Genomic DNA, 24881 nt, shown 5'->3' with positions numbered 1-24881 from the left:
TTAGTCCTGGTTTAGTCCTGGTTTAGTCCTGGTTTAGACCTGGTTTAGTCCTGGTTTAGTCCTGGTTTAGTCCTGGTTTAGACCTGGTTTAGTCCTGGTTTAGTCCTGGTTTAGTCCTGGTTTAGTCCTGGTTTAGACCTGGTTTAGTCCTGGTTTAGACCTGGTTTAGTCCTGGTTTAGTCCTGGTTTAGACCTGGTTTAGACCTGGTTTAGTCCTGGTTTAGTCCTGGTTTAGTCCTGGTTTAGTCCTGGTTTAGACCTGGTTTAGTCCTGGTTTAGTCCTGGTTTAGTCCTGGTTTAGACCTGGTTTAGTCCTGGTTTAGTCCTGGTTTAGTCCTGGTTTAGACCTGGTTTAGTCCTGGTTTAGTCCTGGTTTAGTCCTGGTTTAGTCCTGGTTTGGACCTGGTTTAGACCTGGTTTAGTCCTGGTTTAGACCTGGTTTAGTCCTGGTTTAGACCCGGTTTAGACCTGGTTTAGTCCTGGTTTAGTCCTGGTTTAGACCTGGTTTAGTCCTGGTTTAGACCTGGTTTAGTCCTGGTTTAGACCCGGTTTAGTCCTGGTTTAGTCCTGGTTTAGTCCTGGTTTAGTCCTGGTTTAGTCCTGGTTTGGACCTGGTTTAGACCTGGTTTAGTCCTGGTTTAGACCTGGTTTAGTCCTGGTTTAGTCCTGGTTTAGACCTGGTTTAGTCCTGGTTTAGTCCTGGTTTAGTCCTGGTTTAGACCTGGTTTAGTCCTGGTTTAGTCCTGGTTTAGACCTGGTTTAGACCTGGTTTAGTCCTGGTTTAGACCTGGTTTAGTCCTGGTTTAGTCCTGGTTTAGACCTGGTTTAGTCCTGGTTTAGTCCTGGTTTAGTCCTGGTTTAGTCCTGGTTTAGTCCTGGTTTAGTCCTGGTTTAGACCTGGTTTAGTCCTGGTTTAGTCCTGGTTTAGTCCTGGTTTAGACCTGGTTTAGTCCTGGTTTAGTCCTGGTTTAGTCCTGGTTTAGTCCTGGTTTAGTCCTGGTTTAGTCCTGGTTTAGTCCTGGTTTAGTCCTGGTTTGGACCTGGTTTAGACCTGGTTTAGTCCTGGTTTAGACCTGGTTTAGTCCTGGTTTAGACCCGGTTTAGACCTGGTTTAGTCCTGGTTTAGTCCTGGTTTAGACCTGGTTTAGTCCTGGTTTAGACCTGGTTTAGTCCTGGTTTAGACCCGGTTTAGTCCTGGTTTAGTCCTGGTTTAGTCCTGGTTTAGTCCTGGTTTAGTCCTGGTTTGGACCTGGTTTAGACCTGGTTTGGTCCTGGTTTAGACCTGGTTTAGTCCTGGTTTAGACCTGGTTTAGTCCTGGTTTAGTCCTGGTTTAGTCCTGGTTTAGACCTGGTTTAGTCCTGGTTTAGTCCTGGTTTAGTCCTGGTTTAGTCCTGGTTTAGTCCTGGTTTAGACCTGGTTTAGTCCTGGTTTAGTCCTGGTTTAGTCCTGGTTTAGACCTGGTTTAGTCCTGGTTTAGTCCTGGTTTAGACCTGGTTTAGTCCTGGTTTAGTCCTGGTTTAGTCCTGGTTTAGACCTGGTTTAGTCCTGGTTTAGTCCTGGTTTAGTCCTGGTTTAGTCCTGGTTTAGACCTGGTTTGGACCTGGTTTAGACCTGGTTTAGTCCTGGTTTAGACCTGGTTTAGTCCTGGTTTAGACCTGGTTTAGTCCTGGTTTAGACCCGGTTTAGTCCTGGTTTAGACCTGGTTTAGTCCTGGTTTAGTCCTGGTTTAGTCCTGGTTTAGACCTGGTTTAGTCCTGGTTTAGACCTGGTTTAGTCCTGGTTTAGTCCTGGTTTAGACCTGGTTTAGTCCTGGTTTAGTCCTGGTTTAGTCCTGGTTTATTCCTGGTTTAGTCCTGGTTTAGACCTGGTTTAGTCCTGGTTTAGACCTGGTTTAGTCCTGGTTTAGTCCTGGTTTAGACCTGGTTTAGACCTGGTTTAGTCCTGGTTTAGTCCTGGTTTAGACCTGGTTTAGTCCTGGTTTAGTCCTGGTTTAGTCCTGGTTTAGTCCTGGTTTAGTCCTGGTTTAGACCTGGTTTAGTCCTGGTTTAGTCCTGGTTTAGTCCTGGTTTAGTCCTGGTTTAGTCCTGGTTTAGACCTGGTTTAGTCCTGGTTTAGTCCTGGTTTAGTCCTGGTTTAGTCCTGGTTTAGACCTGGTTTAGTCCTGGTTTGGACCTGGTTTAGACCTGGTTTAGTCCTGGTTTAGACCTGGTTTAGTCCTGGTTTAGACCCGGTTTAGACCTGGTTTAGTCCTGGTTTAGTCCTGGTTTAGACCTGGTTTAGTTCTGGTTTAGACCTGGTTTAGTCCTGGTTTAGACCCGGTTTAGTCCTGGTTTAGTCCTGGTTTAGTCCTGGTTTAGTCCTGGTTTAGTCCTGGTTTGGACCTGGTTTAGACCTGGTTTAGTCCTGGTTTAGACCTGGTTTAGTCCTGGTTTAGACCTGGTTTAGTCCTGGTTTAGTCCTGGTTTAGTCCTGGTTTAGACCTGGTTTAGTCCTGGTTTAGTCCTGGTTTAGTCCTGGTTTAGTCCTGGTTTAGTCCTGGTTTAGACCTGGTTTAGTCCTGGTTTAGTCCTGGTTTAGTCCTGGTTTAGACCTGGTTTAGTCCTGGTTTAGTCCTGGTTTAGTCCTGGTTTAGACCTGGTTTAGTCCTGGTTTAGTCCTGGTTTAGACCTGGTTTAGACCTGGTTTAGTCCTGGTTTAGTCCTGGTTTAGACCTGGTTTAGTCCTGGTTTAGTCCTGGTTTAGTCCTGGTTTAGTCCTGGTTTAGTCCTGGTTTAGACCTGGTTTAGTCCTGGTTTAGTCCTGGTTTAGTCCTGGTTTAGACCTGGTTTAGTCCTGGTTTAGTCCTGGTTTAGTCCTGGTTTAGACCTGGTTTAGTCCTGGTTTAGTCCTGGTTTAGTCCTGGTTTAGTCCTGGTTTAGACCTGGTTTAGTCCTGGTTTGGACCTGGTTTAGACCTGGTTTAGTCCTGGTTTAGACCTGGTTTAGTCCTGGTTTAGACCCGGTTTAGACCTGGTTTAGTCCTGGTTTAGTCCTGGTTTAGACCTGGTTTAGTCCTGGTTTAGACCTGGTTTAGTCCTGGTTTAGTCCTGGTTTAGTCCTGGTTTAGTCCTGGTTTAGTCCTGGTTTAGTCCTGGTTTGGACCTGGTTTAGACCTGGTTTAGTCCTGGTTTAGACCTGGTTTAGTCCTGGTTTAGACCTGGTTTAGTCCTGGTTTAGTCCTGGTTTAGACCTGGTTTAGTCCTGGTTTAGTCCTGGTTTAGACCTGGTTTAGTCCTGGTTTAGTCCTGGTTTAGTCCTGGTTTAGACCTGGTTTAGTCCTGGTTTAGTCCTGGTTTAGTCCTGGTTTAGTCCTGGTTTAGACCTGGTTTGGACCTGGTTTAGACCTGGTTTAGTCCTGGTTTAGACCTGGTTTAGTCCTGGTTTAGACCTGGTTTAGTCCTGGTTTAGACCCGGTTTAGTCCTGGTTTAGACCTGGTTTAGTCCTGGTTTAGTCCTGGTTTAGTCCTGGTTTAGACCTGGTTTAGTCCTGGTTTAGACCTGGTTTAGTCCTGGTTTAGTCCTGGTTTAGACCTGGTTTAGTCCTGGTTTAGTCCTGGTTTAGTCCTTTGTGTTTTTAGTGTTACTGTCGAGAGCTTCAGCCACAGGCAAATTGTCCTCATTTAGACACAAGATTCGACCTTCTACAGTAACAACACACTCAGACCCAATGAGGGACACACACTGTGAGGACACAATGAAGGACACACACTGCGAGGACACAATGAAGGACACACACTGCGAGGACACAATGAAGGACACACACTGCGAGGACACAATGAAGGACACACACTGTGAGGACACAATGAAGGACACACACTGCGAGGACACAATGAAGGACACACACTGTGAGGACACAATGAAGGACACACACTGTGAGGACACAATGAAGGACACACACTGTGAGGACACAATGAAGGACACACACTGTGAGGACACAATGAAGGACACACACTGTGAGGACACAATGAAGGACACACACTGTGAGGACACAATGAGGGACACACACTGTGAGGACACAACTAAGGACACACTGTGAGGACACAATGAAGGACACACACTGTGAGGACACAATGAAGGACACACACTGTGAGGACACAATGAAGGACACACACTGTGAGGACACAATGAAGGACACACACTGTGAGGACACAATGAGGGACACACACTGTGAGGACACAACTAAGGACACACTGTGAGGACACAATGAGGGACACACACTGTGAGGACACAACTAAGGACACACTGTGAGGACACAATGAAGGACACACACTGTGAGGACCGGGACTAACCCACTTTGGACAAAATGGGACTTTTATTTGACCTTGTGTGTTTTATGTGGTTTTATTTATTTCTCATTTCATTTTAATTTGTACTTGTTTGGTTTCCTCTGGTTCTGCCCCGTTTCTGTTTCTTGTTTCTTGTTTTACATTTTGATTTGAAAATGAATCAGGCGGGCTGCACGGTGGCAAAGGAGGAGATCATGGGTTCGATTCCCGGACCAGACCAACATCACATGACCTCTCTGGGTGGAGTCTGCATGTTCTCCCCGTGTCACTGTGGCTCCTCCCACCGACCAATCACATGATGTGTTTGGTCAAATGGGTGACTCTGAATCAGCCCGAGTGGATGTGAGAGTGAACTGTCTGTGTCAGCCCCCGCCTAAGGCCCCAAGTCACAGGGATAGGCTCCAGTCGCCCGCGACGCCAAAAGGGAACAAGTGGTAGAAAATGGATGAATCAGGCAAATCAAGTCTTTTTATCCATTTTATTATTTTATTATATAAACATTTAATGTTCCAACTTATTATGAGCATCAACAACACTCTTATAATCCAGGTCCAGACCAGGTCCAGACCAGGTCCAGACCAGGTCCAGACCAGGTCCAGACCAGGTCCAGACCAGGTCAGACCAGGTCCAGACCAGGTCCAGACCAGGTCCAGACCAGGTCAGACCAGGTCCAGACCAGGTCCAGACCAGGTCCAGACCAGGTCCAGACCAGGTCAGACCAGGTCCAGGTCCAGACCAGGTCCAGGTCCAGACCAGGTCAGACCAGGTCCAGACCAGGTCCAGACCAGGTCCAGGTCCAGACCAGGTCCAGACCAGGTCCAGACCAGGTCCAGGTCCAGACCAGGTCCAGACCAGGTCCAGACCAGGTCAGACCAGGTCCAGGTCCAGACCAGGTCCAGACCAGGTCAGACCAGGTCCAGACCAGGTCCAGACCAGGTCAGACCAGGTCCAGACCAGGTCCAGACCAGGTCCAGGTCCAGACCAGGTCCAGACCAGGTCCAGACCAGGTCCAGGTCCAGACCAGGTCCAGACCAGGTCAGACCAGGTCCAGACCAGGTCCAGACCAGGTCCAGACCAGGTCCAGGTCCAGACCAGGTCCAGACCAGGTCAGACCAGGTCCAGACCAGGTCCAGACCAGGTCCAGACCAGGTCAGACCAGGTCCAGACCAGGTCCAGACCAGGTCCAGGTCCAGACCAGGTCCAGACCCAGACCCAGACCCAGGTCCAGGTCCAGACCAGGTCCAGGTCCAGGTCCAGACCAGGTCCAGACCAGGTCCAGACCAGGTCAGACCAGGTCCAGACCAGGTCCAGGTCCAGACCAGGTCAGACCAGGTCCAGACCAGGTCCAGACCAGGTCCAGACCAGGTCCAGGTCCAGACCAGGTCCAGACCAGGTCCAGACCAGGTCCAGGTCCAGGTCCAGACCAGGTCCAGACCAGGTCCAGGTCCAGACCAGGTCCAGACCCAGACCAGGTCCAGGTCCAGGTCCAGGTCCAGGTCCAGACCAGGTCCAGACCAGGTCCAGGTCCAGGTCCAGGTCCAGGTCCAGGTCCAGACCAGGTCCAGACCAGACCCAGGTCCAGGTCCAGGTCCAGGTCCAGGTCCAGGTCCAGGTCCAGGTCCAGGTCCAGGTCCAGGTCCAGTTCAGTCGATCCACTTGCTGAGCTTGTTGGCGTTGGCGAGCATTCGGATGTTCCTGACGCAGCCGGCCGCCATGAAAGCCACGCCCTCGTCATCGTGTCCCATCAGCTCCAGGAGCGGCTGCGACACAGAGGACAGAGAGACGGGTCAGTTTTGACCCGGATGCCCCGACACGCCGGCAGGTTCCGAGCTCTGGCGGCGCCCGCACCTGGACCACGCCGTTGGAGTGCAGGCTGACGCAGTTGTCCACGTCCTTGGAGAGCTGGTACAGCGCCACCACCGTCGTCTCGTGCACCGCGCCGTTGTCCGACTTCACGTAGCGGACCAGAGGGGCCACGGCGCCGGCGTTCCCGAACGCCGCGCGGTTCTGGCTCCACACGCAGCAGTACGCGATGGCCTCCGCTAGGTGGCGCCGCAGCCGTTCATCCGTCTGCGAGGAGAGAACATTTCTGTAGATATGCCACGAAGGTAATTTTTCATCTGCCGTCCTATAACAACTGTTACCGCTGACGACGGGGAAATATTCAGATAATTGCTTAATGAGGCGGTTAGAATTGCGGAAGAATTTTAATTATGACTTAATGACATGATTAGAATGACTTTGACGTCTGACTTCACACGTCACTCAGGGTCAAACCGCGTGTTACAAGTTTCGATGATTTTGTATAATTGATACTTTTACACCGATCGAGCAGGTATTTGTGGAGAAAACGCTGAAAAATCTGTAGAAAATGACAGGAAGTGACATCACACCAGGGACACTCATACAGGAAGTGACACTCATACAGGAAGTGAAATCACACCAGGGACACTCATACAGGAAGTGACATCACACCAGGGACACTCATACAGGAAGTGACATCACACCAGGGGCACTCATACAGGAAGTGACATCACACCAGGGACACTCGTACAGGAAGTGACATCACACCAGGGACACTCGTACAGGAAGTGACATCACACCAGGGACACTCGTACAGGAAGTGACATCACACAAGGGACACTCATACAGGAAGTGACATCACACCAGGGACACTCATACAGGAAGTGACATCACACCAGGGACACTCATACAGGAAGTGAAATCACACCAGGGACACTCATACAGGAAGTGACATCACACCAGGGACACTCATACAGGAAGTGACATCACACCAGGGACACTCATACAGGAAGTGACATCACACCAGGGACACTCATACAGGAAGTGACATCACACCAGGGACACTCATACAGGAAGTGACATCAAAATTCTAAATATATTTATCTTGACTGTGTTTCAGTTCAATGAGTCGTCCGACCTGTAGCGGGCGCTTCAAGCCGGGCGCACTCGGTCTGAGCGGTTTGGCGACGGGGTTGACCGCGCAAACCGAAGCACAAGAAAAACCACCGAGATTCGAGAAAGAGGAAGCTCCTTTTTACTCAACACCTAAAGAAAGCTTTCCTTCATTGATAAGTCACGGCTGCGCTGCTGATAATCTTTTGCTTCGTCACATTTATCGACTTTTCCCGTGCCGCGGACCCCGAGGCGAGCCCCGCCCCTGCATCGCGTTGGGGCTGAAGGCGAGTTGGTTTCAGACTCACGGTGCTGGTGAGGTTGGCCAGCAGAGGCACCACGCCGTAGTCCGTCAGAAGAGCCACGTTCTCCTCTTTGTCCTCTGTGATTTTAGCGATGACGGCGCAGACGCTGGCCAGGACCTGCCCACACGGAGACCACAGCGGGACATTTACACCAGGACGTCACATAAACTGGTATCACACGGGGCAGAGAGTAGACCTGCCACTATTAATACACTGATCAACCACGGTGTACCACAGGGCTTGATTCTGGGCCCGCTACTGTTCAGTTTATATGTGAAGGATTTCTTAAATTCTTTTTTTCAAGTTATTTCTTTCTTTTTTATTCATTTTTCATTTTCTACCACTTTTTCCCTTTTTGGGGTCGCGGGTGACTGGAGCCTATCCCAGTGACTTTGGGCCTTAGGCGGGGTTCACCCTGGACAGTGGCCAACTCGTCGCAGGGCACTCGTCTTTATTTATCTAATTTAATTTAATTTAATTTAATTTAATTTAATTTAATTTAATTTAATTTAATTTAATTTAATTTAATTTAATTTAATTTAATTTAATTTTATTTTATTTTATTTTATTTTATTTTATTTATTTGATTAATTTTTTTTATTCTTATTTTTTTATGACTTATTCATTGTTTTATTGTTTTGTGTTACATTAAATCCTATGTTTGTTCATTTTGTTATTTGACAATGGCAATACAGTTTTTCTGATTCTGATTCTGAAGTTACCGTTGCTCGTAATACAAATGTCGCATCACAAACATTTCTTCAACTGTAAAATATTCCCAACTCTAGCCGTCTTTTGCTCATGGCACTGGTTCTCTGGTCGTACAAAAAGACCTCATTTGTTCAGTCGATTGTGAACTCATTCACCACAACGCTCTTCCACAGATCAGACCAGTTACAATATACGAGTGTGGAAGACGCTCTTGAGAACAGACGCAGCGGCTCTGAAGGACGACTTAAAGGCAGCGAAGGTAAAGTCGTCGCTCGTCCTTTTCAGCGTCCGAGGAAACGCTAATAACCTCATTCCATCTCAAAAGCCTCGTTAATTAGACTCTGGGAAACACATTACGACACACGACTCCTTCGCCGCAATTTTAGAAAAGGCCGGGTCACGTGTGATGGAATAAAACGTGAATAAATCATTGGTCTCATCATTTGTATCGATATAAAACCATGAACGTACAATCTCATGTAAGTGTTTTTGTGTTAATCATTAATACACTGATCAACCGCTTTACTACCACAGGGCTTGATTCTGGGCCCGCTTATTTTCAGTTTATATGTGAAGGATTTTTTTTTATGATTATTATTATGTAAATAATTGGTCATTTTAAAATTGTATTATTTTTTTTAAATACAATTTTTAAATTTTTAAATTTTTAAATTTTTAAATTTTTAAATTTTTAAATTTTTAAATTTTTAAATTTTTAAATTTTTAAATTTTTAAATTTTTAAATTTTTAAATTTTTTAATTTTTTAATTTATTGATTTTTAAATTTTTAAATTTTCATTCTTATTGTTTTATTGTTTTGTTTAATTTGTTTTATTTTAAAGATATATGCTGTTTAAACCTGGCCATGATAAGAAGCCGTCTAAACAAACTAACATTGTTGGGACCATTAACCACATGTGGAGTGTCTTTTGCCCTTTGACCCTGGACTTCAAAACTCTCAACCAATAAAACTGAGATACAGAGAGAGCTCAGAGATGTTTAGGACGTCCTGTGACTGAGACCTCCAGCATACTCTGCTCGTGTGAGTAAAATAACTGTCTCCTGAGACCTTCTGAGACCTCCTGAGATGTCCTGAGACCTCCTGAAACCTCCTGAGACCTCCTGAGACCTCCTGAGAACTCAAGAGATGTCCTGAGACCACCTGAGACCTCCTGAGACCTCCTGAGACGTCCTGAGACCTCCTGAGACCTCCTGAGACCTCCTGAGACCTCCTGAGACCTCCTGAGACCTCCTGAGACCTCCTGAGACCTCCTGAGACCTCCGGCACACTCTCCTCGTGTGAGTAAAATAACCGCCTCCCGTGTCGTTCTGGTTTTTTGGAACATTTTGGGCTTAACTCTGACGGCATGAGAGGGGCGTTTCCCACTCGGACCGCAGTTACCTGGTTGTTGCGCAGTTACCTGGTTGTTGCGCAGTTACCTTGTTGTTGCACAGTTACCTGGTTGTTGCGCAGTTACCTGGTTGTTGCGCAGTTACCTTGTTGTTGCGCAGTTACCTGGTTGTTGCGCAGTTACCTTGTTGTTGCGCAGTTACCTGGTTGTTGCGCAGTTACCTGGTTGTTGCGCAGTTACCTGGTTGTTGCACAGTTACCTGGTTGTTGCACAGTTACCTGGTTGTTGCGCAGTTACCTGGTTGTTGCGCAGTTACCTGGTTGTTGCGCAGTTACCTGGTTGTTGCGCAGTTACCTGGTTGTTGCGCAGTTACCTGGTTGTTGCGCAGTTACCTGGTTGTTGCGCAGTTACCTGGTTGTTGCGCAGTTACCTGGTTGTTGCGCAGTTACCTGGTTGTTGCGCAGTTACCTGGTTGTTGCGCAGTTACCTGGTTGTTGCGCAGTTACCTGGTTGTTGCGCAGTTACCTGGTTGTTGCGCAGTTACCTGGTTGTTGCGCAGTTACCTGGTTGTTGCACAGTTACCTGGTTGTTGCGCAGTTACCTGGTTGTTGCGCAGTTACCTGGTTGTTGCGCAGTTACCTGGTTGTTGCACAGTTACCTGGTTGTTGGTGGACTTGAGCAGCTTGATGAGGAGCTGAAAGCCTCCGATGAGACGCCGCATGGACTCGCCCACGTCCTGAGGCAAACCACAAAAGGACAAGTGAGATAAATGATGTTCTTTCTATGAGTTTCTGTCGACCTACGATATTTGCAGCTCGCCATTTTACCTTTTGTGCGTTCTAAACTGGAATACTGATCTGAAACGGCTGAGTCAGAGAAGTCCGTTCACTTAACAACAAGCCCCGCCTCTTCATAGCGATAAGCCCGTAGTGACATTTCAACGTAACGAGCAGCGGATTTGTATTTGTGTCTTTACTTTCGAAGAGCGGCTGCTGAACGTAATTTTTAAACAAACGCGGTCACTCTGAGTCTTGGTTTTAAAAATAATACAAAATAAATCTCAACTAAGCACAGGGATGTGGGTGGGGATAGGGGGTAGGTGAAAACAGGAGTGAGTACCTTCCCGTTCTGGATGATGGGGCACAAGGCCCAGGCGGCGCTGGACTGGACCTCAGGACTGGGGTTCTTCAGGAGGGACCAGACCAGGCGCAGTCCGTCCAGCTGATCGATGATCCTGCAGGAGACACGACGAGTCAAGGCACTTTGTCAAACACGACCGCCTTTGTGTTACGGGACCTCTTGTTTTACTGAGATAAAACATGGCAGTGTTTCAATTTGATGTCAAAAGTGTGAGTGAATCTCAGCCAGGCTTTAGTTTTTTTTTTTTCATTGGTCAATCCCCACCAGTAGCGCAACAACCAATCAGAAAGCTTTGAGTGTTCAGCATCAGCCAGCCAATCAGAGAGGAGACTCTGCCACTCTCGGCCCGCCCCGCCTCAGTATATGCACCGGTCTATTTCCCTCAGTTCTTTGCCAGATTGTCTAGTGTGTTTCCGTAGCTTCCAGCACCTGTCATTCAGATCCTGGCCCTGCCAGTCCCTGTATTGACCTGCCCTTTTGGACTTCGGACATTCTCTTTTGCTGCTCCTACTGGATTTGTTTGCTACGCGAGTTACTACCTCGTTTGACCTCTGCTGGTAATTGAAACACTATTTCTACACCTGAACTGTTTCCTGTGTCGTGCTATTGGGTTCTTGCCTGCCGTGTTGTGACTCCTGACACTTACACCATGTTGGACATGTCGGTGGCACAGACGCCCAAAGTCCTGGTCACGTTCACCAGCAGCGCCTGCATCGGAGAGCAAACGAGAACAGCTCAGACATGGGTGGACTCTGGATGATTGGCATGGAATACTTTTTTAAAAATCATCGATGGTGAAGGGGAATCTAAATATGTTAACCATTATTATATTGTGTAATCAACTATATTCACTTCACGAGACTGTATTAAAAGTATAGCCAACTATATTAAGTTTAGACTGTATTAAACTAGGGTTAACTCCTCATACGCACAACACATACTCCTACTAAGGAAGGACACCTGCCCGGAGACACTGCAGACTCCAAGGACACGGACGTGCGAAAAAGCTCATGGAAATACACTGGGAGAAGGCGTCAACCGCCATATTCCACCTAATATCTGATGGTAAGCGAGCTCTGTTTATCTGTATTAGACTTGTACATGGCAGGGATTAAACATTTGATTCATTCTAACTATTTTTGATTCTTGCCCTTTCTTTCATAAGCGAGCACGCCAACAATGTATATTCTGACTTGGTTGAACTGGAGTGTCTTTAAAGTTCTAAAGTTTCTAAAGGAGCTTCTGGGTGTGGCCCCAGAACCCGGCTCGGACCTGGTTCCTGCCCGTAAGCAGCCGCACCAGCCGCTCGACGCCGCCGCTCCGCCCGATCACGGCTTTGTTGGACGGGATCTTGGCGAACTCCCCGAGCGCCGCCACCACGTTCACCAGAACCTCCTCCGGCTGCTCGGACATCAGCGACACCAGCTTCTCCAGCACGTGGAACTCCTGGAACCTTCCGGAGCAGGAGCACACATTTATTCAGGGACAAGAAGGGCCTTGTAGACGGAGGACTGCTCAGGAGCCTCGCTTGTTCCTGAGCCTCACTTGTTCCTGAGCCTAACTTGTTCCTGAGCCTCACTTGTTCCTGAGCCTCACTTGTTCCTGAGCCTCCCTTGTTCCTGAGCTTCACTTGTTCCTGAGCCTCACTTGTTCCTGAGCCTCACTTGTTCCTGAGCCTCACTTGTTCCTGAGCCTCACTTCTTGCTGAGCCTCACTTGTTCCTGAGCCTCGCTTGTTCCTGAGCCTCGCTTGTTCCTGAGCCTCACTTGTTCCTGCGCCTAACTTGTTCCTGAGCCTCACTTGTTCCTGAGCCTCCCTTGTTCCTGAGCTTCACTTGTTCCTGAGCCTCACTTGTTGCTGAGCCTCACTTGTTGCTGAGCCTCCCTTGTTCCTGAGCTTCACTTGTTCCTGAGCCTCACTTGTTCCTGAGCATCACCTGTTCCTGAGCCTCACTTGTTGCTGAGCCTCACTTGTTGCTGAGCCTCACTTGTTGCTGAGCCTCCCTTGTTGCTGAGCCTCACTTGTTGCTGAGCCTCACTTGTTGCTGAGCCTTACTTGTTGCTGAGCCTAACTTGTTCCTGAGCCTCACTTGTTGCTGAGCCTCACTTGTTCCTGAGCCTCACTTGTTGCTGAGCCTCACTTGTTGCTGAGCCTCACTTGTTGCTGAGCCTCACTTGTTGCTGAGCCTCACTTGTTGCTGAGCCTCACTTGTTGCTGAGCCTTACTTGTTGCTGAGCCTCACTTGTTGCTGAGCCTCCCTTGTTGCTGAGCCTCACTTGTTCCTGAGCCTCACTTGTTGCTGAGCCTCACTTGTTGCTGAGCCTCACTTGTTGCTGAGCTTCCCTTGTTGCTGAGCCTCACTTGTTCCTGAGCCTCACTTGTTGCTGAGCCTCACTTGTTGCTGAGCCTCACTTGTTGCTGATCCTCACTTGTTGCTGAGCCTTACTTGTTGCTGAGCCTAACTTGTTCCTGAGCCTCCCTTGTTGCTGAGCCTCCCTTGTTGCTGAGCCTCCCTTGTTGCTGAGCCTTACTTGGTGACGTTCTTCTGGCTGAGGGAGCATTTCCAGATGGCTCCTGTGGCGGCGGCTAAAAGCTGCTTGTTCTCAGCTTTACTGAGCAGCAGAGCCAGACGCTGAGGTCCTTTGAACTGATGGATGAGATCTCGAGTCTTCTCATCCTCTGCACACTAACGACACAACACAATTAACTTTACATAAACCAGGACTAACACGGGAGTAAACCGGGATTAACACTGGAGTAAACCATGACTAACCCTGGAGTAAACCATGACTAACACTGGAGTAAACCATGACTAACGCTGGAGTAAACCATGACTAACGCTGGAGTAAACCATGACTAACACTGGAGTAAACCATGACTAACACTGGAGTAAACCGGGATTAACACTGGAGTAAACCATGACTAACACTGGAGTAAACCATGACTAACACTGGAGTAAACCATGACTAACGCTGGAGTAAACCATGACTAACGCTGGAGTAAACCATGACTAACACTGGAGTAAACCGGGATTAACACTGGAGTAAACCATGACTAACGCTGGAGTAAACCATGACTAACACTGGAGTAAACCATGACTAACGCTGGAGTAAACCATGACTAACGCTAGAGTAAACCATGACTAACGCTGGAGTAAACCATGACTAACGCTGGAGTAAACCATGACTAACGCTGGAGTAAACCATGACTAACACTGGAGTAAACCATGACTAACGCTGGAGTAAACCATGACTAACGCTAGAGTAAACCATGACTAACGCTGGAGTAAACCATGACTAACACTGGAGTAAACCGGGATTAACACTGGAGTAAACCATGACTAATACTGGAGTAAACCATGACTAACACTGGAGTAAACCATGACTAACACTGGAGTAAACCATGACTAACACTGGAGTAAACCATGACTAACACTGGAGTAAACCATGACTAACGCTGGAGTAAACCATGACTAACTCTGGAGTAAACCATGACTAACACTGGAGTAAACCATGACTAACACTGGAGTAAACCATGACTAACACTGGAGTAAACCATGACTAACGCTAGAGTAAACCATGACTAACGCTGGAGTAAACCATGACTAACACTGGAGTAAACCATGACTAACACTGGAGTAAACCATGACTAACACTGGAGTAAACCATGACTAACACTGGAGTAAACCGGGATTAACACTGGAGTAAACCATGACTAACGCTGGAGTAAACCATGACTAACACTGGAGTAAACCATGACTAACTCTGGAGTAAACCATGACTAACACTGGAGTAAACCATGACTAACACTGGAGTAAACCGGGATTAACACTGGAGTAAACCATGACTAACACTGGAGTAAACCATGACTAACGCTGGAGTAAACCATGACTAACACTGGAGTAAACCGGGATTAACACTGGAGTAAACCATGACTAACACTGGAGTAAACCATGACTAACACTGGAGTAAACCATGACTAACACTGGAGTAAACCGGGATTAACACTGGAGTAAACCATGACTAACACTGGAGTAAACCATGACTAACGCTGGAGTAAACCATGACTAACACTGGAGTAAACCATGACTAACACTGGAGTAAACCGGGATTAACACTGGAGTAAACCATGACTAACGCTGGAGTAAACCATGACTAACACTGGAGCAAACCATGACTAACACTGGAGTAAACCGGGATTAACACTGGAGTAAACCATGACTAACACTGGAGTAAACTATGACTAACACTGGAGTAAACCATGACTAACACTGGAGTAAACCGGGATTAACACTGGAGTAAACCATGACTAACACTGGAGTAAACCATGACTAACACTTGAGTAAACCGGGATTAACACTGGAGTAAACCATGACTAACACTGGAGTAAACCATGACTAACGCTGGAGTAAACCATGACTAACACTGGAGTAAACCGGGATTAACACTGGAGTAAACCATGACTAACACTGGAGTAAACCATGACTAACGCTGGAGTAAACCATGACTAACACTGGAGTAAACCATGACTAACACTGGAGTAAACCATGACTAACACTGGAGTAAACCATGACTAACACTGGAGTAAACCATGACTAACACTGGAGTAAACCATGACTAACACTGGAGTAAACTATGACTAGTGACCGCGTGGCCCTTGGGTCAGTCCTGGGGGCGTGTCCGACTGATTGACCGACCTTGAATGACTTGAATCAAATAAATCAGCGTCAGACCTTGAAGATGGCGCTGGCCGAGTGCATCTGCAGCTCCTCGCTTCGGCTACTCAGGTTCTTCACCAGGTCCTCGATCATGCCCTCGCTCCGGATGGCGTCTCTGTAGCTCTCCTGCCACAAAAGACTCAACGTTCAGAGCGACACGTAACGCAAACCTTCTCAAGGAGCTTCTGAAGGGCGACGACTCGTGTTCTCTCGTTTCCCACAAGGATCGTGCATGTTGACCTCGATCTTCACGTTATCCTGGGAAGTACTCTTTGTTGCAGATTCTCTACCATCGTATCCAAAGTAAGCAACATTTTGGAGGGACAGACCTGGCTTTAAGGCTCTAAGACTGAAGTGTTGGCGCTGAAGAGGCTGAGATAAGACAAACGCACCCGCCCGGGCCTCGGCGCACGTTTGGACTCCACTGATCGCACCCTGTTCATCACCGTTTCCTACAGGCTTTTTCCAAGACGCACAACATTTTACATTTAGCCTCCGATATTTTCTGACATTGGGCTCAAATTTGCGAGGTTGATCTTGTGACTTTAAGTCGTTTCTATGGTGACCAACAAGATCGGTCGAACGTGTAGGAACGGACTCAAGACGCTCCATAACTACACGTCTGGATTGTTTTTGGATCGTGTTTTCATTGTAAATCTGACTTTTTATGATTTAAGTGACGTCGGTGGGAAAGTGGGAGATGGTCTGAACGTAGGGGACGAGGGGGAGGAGCCTGAGGAGCTGTGCAGGACCACCTCAAGAGGGACGGTCGGTCACTCTTGTCCGGTCAACCAACTCGGACAAGAGAAAAGACCGAACAGTGTGGAGTTCTTAGAGAAAAGTCGACCTTGAACCAGGTGAAAGCGCGTGTCCTCCGGCTCAGTGGGAGGTGAATGGACCCCGAAGGCCCAGTGGTCGGCGGGTTACCTCGGAGGCGCACTCCTGCAGCGTCCCGATCACGGGGACGAGCATGTCCACGTGCGGCGAGTGCAGCAGGCGGCCCAGTAGGGGGATCCCGCCGGCCCTTCGGATGGCCTCCTTGTTCCTGGTGCTTCGGCTGCAGCTCCACAGAGCCAGGGCCCCGCAGCGCGCCGCCTCCACGCCCAGCTCGGAGCCCGGGGCGCAGTCCAGGAGCCTCACCTGCACACGGAGGGCGGGGTTACGGGGGGGCGTGGCCACACTCGACACGTACTGCAAATACAACCTCGTGAAGCAAGTTTAAGTCACTGAGAACACGGAAAAAGTATCGCAGTGTCAACGGAATGTGTTCCTCCAAACGTCCAATTATTATTATTACTATTATTACTTTTGACACAGCTTAATGAATACTTCATATTCAAATACTGCAGTAAGTCCTCCTGACTCCTCCTCCTGACTCCTCCTCCTGACTCCTCCTCCTGACACCTGCTCCTGACTCCTCCTCCTGACTCCTCCTCCTGACACCTGCTCCTGACTCCTCCTCCTGACTCCTCCTCCTGACTCCTCCTCCTGACTCCTCCTCCTGACACCTGCTCCTGACTCCTCTTCCTGACTCCTCCTCCTGACTCCTCCTCCTGACTCCTCCTCCTGACTCCTCCTCCTGACTCCTCCTCCTGACTCTTCCTCTTGACTCCTCCTCCTGACACCTGCTCCTGACTCCTCCTCCTGACTCCTCCTCCTGACACCTGCTCCTGACTCCTCCTCCTGACTCCTCCTCCTGACTCCTCCTCCTGACTCCTCCTCCTGACACCTGCTCCTGACTCCTCCTCTTAACTCCTCCTCCTGACTCTTCCTCTTGACTCCTCCTCCTGACACCTGCTCCTGACTCCTCCTCCTGACTCCTCCTCCTGACTCCTCCTCCTGACTCCTCCTCCTGACACCTGCTCCTGACTCCTCCTCCTGACTCCTCCTCCTGACTCCTCCTCCTGACTCCTCCTCCTGACTCCTCATCCTGACTCCTCCTCCTGACTCCTCCTCCTGACTCCTCCTCCTGACTCCTCCTCCTGACCCCTCCTTCTAACTCCTCTCCTCCTGAGTCCTCCTGACTCCTCCTCCTGACTCCTCCTCCTGACTCCTCATCCTGACTCCTCTTCCTGACTCCTCCTCCTGACTCCTCCTCCTGACTCCTCCTCTTAACTCCTCCTCCTGACTCCTCTCACCAGTTTGTCGATGTGCCGCACCGTCCTCCTGACTCCTCCTAATGGCTTCACCTGACTCCTCCTCCTGACTCCTCCTGACTCTTCCTAACCCCTCCTCCTGACTCCTCCTCTTAACTCCTCCTCCTGACTCCTCCTCCCATCTCCTCTCACCAGCTTGTCGATGTGCCGCACCGTCCTCCTGACTCTTCCTAATGGCTTCTCCTGACTCCTCCTCCTGACTCCTCCTCCTGACTCCTCCTCCTGACTCCTCCTCCTGACTCCTCCTCCCGACTCCTCCCATCTCCTCTCACCAGCTTGTCGATGCCGCCGCAGTGCCGCACCGTCCTCCTGGCCTTGCGGAACTTGGCGACGTTGGCCAGGGTGTCGGCCGCCAGCGCCTGCAGCTCCGGCAGAGCGATGTCCAGCAGCGGCACCAGACTCTGGACGCCGCGCATCTTCACCATGAAGCGCTGGATCTGAGCGCTTTGGCTGACCACACGCAGGATCTTCAGGGCCCCGATCTGCGGAGGAGAACGTCGTGTGTTTGAAGGTTCTTGCGGGGAAGTGTGTGCTCGGCCTGCGACTCGTCCGTTCACTCACAATGCAGCGGATCTCTTTGGTGTCCAGGATGTTGAGGAGAACGTCCAGGCCGCCCAGGTCCCTGATGGCCAGCTGAAACGTCTCCTGCTGCAGGTCCAGCTCCATCAGAGAGCACATGGTCAGCACCGTCACCGTCTGATCGCCCTCCTGGACAACACAACACCTTCAGAGCCTCCGCCGTCTCTTCTCTAGCGTGAAATGGCTTTTAGTTTTAAATATTTGTATTCTATTGTGTAGCAACTTGTTTTATCTGAGGTCACAGCCCTGTGGTCACCAATACGACCAGAAGAAGAGCCTGAAGAAGAGCCTGAAGAAGAGCCTGAAGAAGAGCCTGAAGAAGAGCCCGATGAAGAGCCCGATGAAGAGCCCGAAGAAGAACCCGAAGAAGAGCCCGAAGAAGAGCCCGATGAAGAGCCCGAAGAAGAGCCCGAAGAAGAGCCCGAAGAAGAGCCCGAAGAAGAGCCCGATGAAGAGCCCGAAGAAGAGCCCGAAGAAGAGCCCGAAGAAGAGCCCGATGAAGAGCCCGAAGAAGAGCCCGAAGAAGAGCCCGAAGAAGAGCCCGAAGAAGAGCCCGAAGAAGAGCCCGAAGAAGAGCCCGAAGAAGAGCCCGATGAAGAGCCCGAAGAAGAGCCCGAAGAGCCCGAAGAAGAGCCCGAATAAGAGCCCGAATAAGAGCCCGAAGAAGAGCCCGATGAAGAGCCCGAAGAAGAGCCCGAAGAAGAGCCCGAAGAAGAGCCCGATGAAGAGCCCGAAGAAGAGCCCGAAGAAGAGCCCGATGAAGAGCCCGATGAAGAGCCCGAAGAAGAGCCCGAAGAAGAGCCCGAGGAAGAGCCCGAGGAAGAGCCCGAAGAAGAGCCCGAAGAAGAGCCCGATGAAGAGCCCGATGAACAGCCCGAAGAAGAGCCCGATGAAGAGCCCGAAGAAGAGCCCGAGGAAGAGCCCGAGGAAGAGCCCGAAGAAGAGCCCGAAGAAGAGCCCGAAGAAGAGCCCGATGAAGAGCCCGAAGAAGAGCCCGATGAAGAGCCCGAAGAAGAACCCGATGAAGAGCCCGATGAAGAGCCCGAAGAAGAGCCCGATGAACAGCCCGAAGAAGAGCCCGAAGAAGAGCCCGATGAAGAGCCCGATGAAGAGCCCGAAGAAGAGCCCGATGAAGAGCCCGATGAAGAGCCCGAAGAAGAGCCCGATGAAGAGCCCGAAGAAGAGCCCGATGAAGAGCCCGAAGAAGAGCCCGAAGAAGAGCCCGATGAAGAGCCCGAAGAAGAGCCCGAGGAAGAGCCCGATGAAGAGCCCGAAGAAGAGCCCGAAGAAGAGCCAGATGAAGAGCCTGAAGAAGAGCCTGAAGAAGAGCCTGAAGAAGAGCCAGATGAAGAGCCCGAAGAAGAGCCCGAAGAAGAGCCCGATGAAGAGCCCGAAGAAGAGCCCGAAGAAGAGCCCGAAGAAGAGCCCGAAGAAGAGCCCGAAGAAGAGCCCGATGAAGAGCCCGAAGAAGAGCCCGAAGAAGAGCCCGAAGAAGAGCCCGATGAAGAGCCCGAAGAAGAGCCCGATGAAGAGCCTGAAGAAGAGCCCGAAGAAGAGCCCGAAGAAGAGCCCGAAGAAGAGCCCGAAGAAGAGCCCGAAGAAGAGCCAGATGAAGAGCCTGAAGAAGAGCCTGAAGAAGAGCCCGATGAAGAGCCCGATGAAGAGCCCGAAGAAGAGCCCGAAGAAGAGCCCGAAGAAGAGCCCGATGAAGAGCCCGAAGAAGAGCCCGAAGAAGAGCCCGAAGAAGAGCCCGAAGAAGAGCCCGAAGAAGAGCCCGATGAAGAGCCCGATGAAGAGCCCGAAGAAGAGCCCGAAGAAGAGCCCGAAGAAGAGCCCGATGAAGAGCCCGAAGAAGAGCCCGAAGAAGAGCCCGAAGAAGAGCCCGATGAAGAGCCCGATGAAGAGCCCGATGAAGAGCCCGATGAAGAGCCCGAAGAAGAGCCCGAAGAAGAGCCCGAAGAAGAGCCCGTGGAAGAGCCCGAGGAAGAGCCCGAGGAAGAGCCCGAAGAAGAGCCCGAAGAAGAGCCCGATGAAGAGCCCGATGAACAGCCCGAAGAAGAGCCCGAAGAAGAGCCCCAAGAAGAGCCCGATGAAGAGCCCGAAGAAGAGCCCGAAGAAGAGCCCGAAGAAGAGCCCGAAGAAGAGCCCGATGAAGAGCCCGATGAAGAGCCCGATGAAGAGCCCGAAGAAGAGCCCGAAGAAGAGCCCGATGAAGAACCGAAGAAGAGCCCGAAGAAGAGCCCGAAGAAGAGCCCGAAGAAGAGCCCGAAGAAGAGCCCGAAGAAGAGCCCGATGAAGAGCCCGAAGAAGAGCCCGAATAAGAGCCCGAAGAAGAGCCCGATGAAGAGCCCGAAGAAGAGCCCGAAGAAGAGCCCGATGAAGAGCCCGATGAAGAGCCCGAAGAAGAGCCAGAAGAAGAGCCCGAAGAAGAGCCCGAAGAAGAGCCCGAGGAAGAGCCCGAGGAAGAGCCCGAAGAAGAGCCCGAAGAAGAGCCCGAAGAAGAGCCCGATGAAGAGCCCGATGAACAGCCCGAAGAAGAGCCCGATGAAGAGCCCGAAGAAGAGCCCGAGGAAGAGCCCGAGGAAGAGCCCGAAGAAGAGCCCGAAGAAGAGCCCGATGAAGAGCCCGATGAAGAGCCCGATGAACAGCCCGAAGAAGAGCCCGAAGAAGAGCCCGAAGAAGAGCCCGAAGAAGAGCCCGATGAAGAGCCCGATGAAGAGCCCGAAGAAGAGCCCGATGAAGAGCCCGAAGAAGAGCCCGATGAAGAGCCCGAAGAAGAGCCCGAAGAAGAGCCCGATGAAGAGCCCGAAGAAGAGCCCGAAGAAGAGCCCGATGAAGAGCCCGAAGAAGAGCCCGAGGAAGAGCCCGATGAAGAGCCCGAAGAAGAGCCCGATGAAGAGCCCGAAGAAGAGCCCGAAGAAGAGCCCGATGAAGAGCCCGATGAAGAGCCCGATGAAGAGCCCGAAGAAGAGCCCGAAGAAGAGCCCGAAGAAGAGCCCGATGAAGAGCCCGATGAAGAGCCCGAAGAAGAGCCCGATGAAGAGCCCGAAGAAGAGCCCGATGAAGAGCCCGAAGAAGAGCCCGAAGAAGAGCCCGATGAAGAGCCCGAAGAAGAGCCCGAAGAAGAGCCCGATGAAGAGCCCGAAGAAGAGCCCGAGGAAGAGCCCGATGAAGAGCCCGAAGAAGAGCCCGAAGAAGAGCCAGATGAAGAGCCTGAAGAAGAGCCTGAAGAAGAGCCTGAAGAAGAGCCAGATGAAGAGCCTGAAGAAGAGCCCGATGAAGAGCCCGATGAAGAGCCCGAAGAAGAGCCCGAAGAAGAGCCCGGTGAAGAGCCCGATGAAGAGCCCGAAGAAGAGCCCGAAGAAGAGCCCGAAGAAGAGCCCGAAGAAGAGCCCGATGAAGAGCCCGAGGAGGAGCCCGAGGAAGAGCCCGATGAAGAGCCCGAGGAAGAGCCCGAAGAAGAGCCCGATGAAGAGCCCGAAGAAGAGCCCGATGAAGAGCCCGAAGAAGAGCCCGAAGAAGAGCCCGATGAAGAGCCCGAAGAAGAGCCCGATGAAGAGCCCGAAGAAGAGCCCGAAGAAGAGCCCGATGAAGAGCCCGATGAAGAGCCCGAAGAAGAGCCCGATGAAGAGCCCGAAGAAGAGCCCGAAGAAGAGCCCGATGAAGAGCCCGAAGAAGAGCCCGAAGAAGAGCCCGAAGAAGAGCCCGAAGAAGAGCCCGAGGAAGAGCCCGAGGAAGAGCCCGAAGAAGAGCCCGAAGAAGAGCCCGATGAAGAGCCCGATGAACAGCCCGAAGAAGAGCCCGAAGAAGAGCCCGAAGAAGAGCCCGAAGAAGAGCCCGATGAAGAGCCCGAAGAAGAGCCCGAGGAAGAGCCCGAAGAAGAGCCCGAAGAAGAGCCCGATGAAGAGCCCGATGAAGAGCCCGAAGAAGAGCCCGAAGAAGAGCCCGAAGAAGAGCCCGAAGAAGAGCCCGAAGAAGAGCCCGATGAAGAGCCCGAAGAAGAGCCCGAAGAAGAGCCCGAAGAAGAGCCCGATGAAGAGCCCGAAGAAGAGCCCGAAGAAGAGCCCGAAGAAGAGCCCGAAGAAGAGCCCGAAGAAGAGCCAGAAGAAGAGCCCGAAGAAGAGCCCGAAGAAGAGCCCGAAGAAGAGCCCGATGAAGAGCCCGATGAAGAGCCCGAAGAAGAGCCCGAAGAAGAGCCCGAAGAAGAGCCCGAAGAAGAGCCCGAGGAAGAGCCCGAGGAAGAGCCCGAAGAAGAGCCCGAAGAAGAGCCCGAGGAAGAGCCCGAAGAAGAGCCCGAAGAAGAGCCCGATGAAGAGCCCGATGAACAGCCCGAAGAAGAGCCCGATGAAGAGCCCGAAGAAGAGCCCGAAGAAGAGCCCGATGAAGAGCCCGATGAAGAGCCCGATGAAGAGCCCGAAGAAGAGCCCGAAGAAGAGCCCGATGAAGAGCCCGATGAAGAGCCCGAAGAAGAGCCCGATGAAGAGCCCGAAGAAGAGCCCGATGAAGAGCCCGAAGAAGAGCCCGAAGAAGAGCCCGATGAAGAGCCCGAAGAAGAGCCCGAAGAAGAGCCCGATGAAGAGCCCGAAGAAGAGCCCGAGGAAGAGCCCGATGAAGAGCCCGAAGAAGAGCCCGAAGAAGAGCCAGATGAAGAGCCTGAAGAAGAGCCCGATGAAGAGCCCGATGAAGAGCCCGAAGAAGAGCCCGAAGAAGAGCCCGGTGAAGAGCCCGATGAAGAGCCCGATGAAGAGCCCGATGAAGAGCCCGATGAAGAGCCCGAAGAAGAGCCCGATGAAGAGCCCGATGAAGAGCCCGAAGAAGAGCCCGATGAAGAGCCCGAAGAAGAGCCCGAAGAAGAGCCCGATGAAGAGCCCGATGAAGAGCCCGAAGAAGAGCCCGATGAAGAGCCCGATGAAGAGTCCGAAGAAGAGCCCGAAGAAGGGCCCGAAGAAGAGCCCGAAGAAGAGCCCGATGAAGAGCCCGAAGAAGAGCCCGATGAAGAGCCCGAAGAAGAGCCCGAAGAAGAGCCCGAAGAAGAGCCCGATGAAGAGCCCGAAGAAGAGCCCGATGAAGAGCCCGATGAAGAGCCCGATGAAGAGCCCGAAGAAGAGCCCGATGAAGAGCCCGATGAAGAGCCCGATGAAGAGCCCGAAGAAGAGCCCGATGAAGAGCCCGAAGAAGAGCCCGAAGAAGAGCCCGATGAAGAGCCCGAAGAAGAGCCCGAGGAAGAGCCCGATGAAGAGCCCGAAGAAGAGCCCGAAGAAGAGCCCGAGGAAGAGCCCGAAGAAGAGCCCGAAGAAGAGCCCGATGAAGAGCCCTATGAACAGCCCGAAGAAGAGCCCGAAGAAGAGCCCGAAGAAGAGCCCGAAGAAGAGCCCGATGAAGAGCCCGAAGAAGAGCCCGAGGAAGAGCCCGAGGAAGAGCCCGAAGAAGAGCCCGAAGAAGAGCCCGATGAAGAGCCCGAAGAAGAGCCCGAAGAAGAGCCCGAGGAAGAGCCCGAGGAAGAGCCCGAAGAAGAGCCCGAAGAAGAGCCCGATGAAGAGCCCGATGAACAGCCCGAAGAAGAGCCCGAAGAAGAGCCCGAAGAAGAGCCCGAAGAAGAGCCCGATGAAGAGCCCGAGGAGGAGCCCGAGGAAGAGCCTGATGAAGAGCCCGAGGAAGAGCCCGAAGAAGAGCCCGATGAAGAGCCCGAAGAAGAGCCCGATGAAGAGCCCGAAGAAGAGCCCGAAGAAGAGCCCGATGAAGAGCCCGAAGAAGAGCCCGATGAAGAGCCCGAAGAAGAGCCCGAAGAAGAGCCCGATGAAGAGCCCGATGAAGAGCCCGAAGAAGAGCCCGATGAAGAGCCCGAAGAAGAGCCCGAAGAAGAGCCCGATGAAGAGCCCGAAGAAGAGCCCGAAGAAGAGCCCGAAGAAGAGCCCGAAGAAGAGCCCGAGGAAGAGCCCGAAGAAGAGCCCGAAGAAGAGCCCGATGAAGAGCCCGAAGAAGAGCCCGAAGAAGAGCCCGAAGAAGAGCCCGATGAAGAGCCCGATGAACAGCCCGAAGAAGAGCCCGAAGAAGAGCCCGAAGAAGAGCCCGAAGAAGAGCCCGATGAAGAGCCCGAAGAAGAGCCCGAGGAAGAGCCCGAAGAAGAGCCCGAAGAAGAGCCCGTACCCGCAGGTATTTGATGAGCTTCTGCAGCCTCAGCTGCTCCGAGGGCAGGTCAGCGCTGGCCTCTGGATGTCTCTCCAGCTGCTCCTCCTCCTCTTCGCTCTCAGGAGAACTCTCGCTCAGCACCTCCCTCAGCCTGGAGCGAGCGGGCGTCCGACTAAACACAGAGAAAACCAGGCTGTTCATCATGACTTCATGCACCGTAGTAACCGTAGTAACCGTGAGCCCTGTGTTCGGACGTTACCTTTTCTGTGGCGAGAAACGTCCGGGCAAAGACGTGAGCGAGAAGTCGGCCTTGGACTTCTCCAGTTTCCCGCCTCCTTTTTCTGCCCTTCTGCACAGACGTAAACACAGATCAGCTGTAGGAGGCGGGGTTTAGTGAGTTAAACACACAAGGAACAGCTGTAGGAGGCGGGGTTTAGTGAGTTAAACACACAAGGAACAGCTGTAGGAGGCGGGGTTTAGTGAGTTAGACACACAAGGAACAGCTGTAAGAAGCAGGGTTTAGTGAGTTAAACACACAAGGAACAGCTGTA

At 51.4% G+C, this 24881-nt stretch overlaps 1 protein-coding gene across 1 annotated transcript; it reads right to left on the bottom strand.

Moving 5' to 3' along the window:
- Positions 1 to 5709: 5709 nt before the first annotated feature.
- Positions 5710 to 24467, bottom strand: LOC140348335 (outer dynein arm-docking complex subunit 2-like). Its single transcript, XM_072434333.1, has 13 exons — positions 24349 to 24467; positions 18184 to 18330; positions 17895 to 18104; positions 16394 to 16606; positions 15482 to 15592; positions 13281 to 13435; positions 12022 to 12202; positions 11396 to 11457; positions 10729 to 10843; positions 10268 to 10345; positions 7550 to 7663; positions 6174 to 6395; positions 5710 to 6085 (listed from the first exon to the last, which is right to left on the bottom strand). Exons 2-13 carry the CDS (start codon positions 18298 to 18300, stop codon positions 5969 to 5971), a joined length of 1695 nt encoding a protein of 564 aa, XP_072290434.1. The 5' UTR covers positions 18301 to 18330; positions 24349 to 24467; the 3' UTR covers positions 5710 to 5968.
- Positions 24468 to 24881: the final 414 nt, after the last annotated feature.

The sequence above is a fragment of the Eucyclogobius newberryi genome, unplaced genomic scaffold (genome assembly GCF_026437365.1).
Source record: "Eucyclogobius newberryi isolate DKJ021-1_F unplaced genomic scaffold, fEucNew1.0.hap1 SCAF_67, whole genome shotgun sequence".
Taxonomy (NCBI): Eukaryota; Metazoa; Chordata; class Actinopteri; order Gobiiformes; family Gobiidae; genus Eucyclogobius; species Eucyclogobius newberryi.
This window is presented reverse-complemented; position numbering and strand designations above follow the sequence as displayed.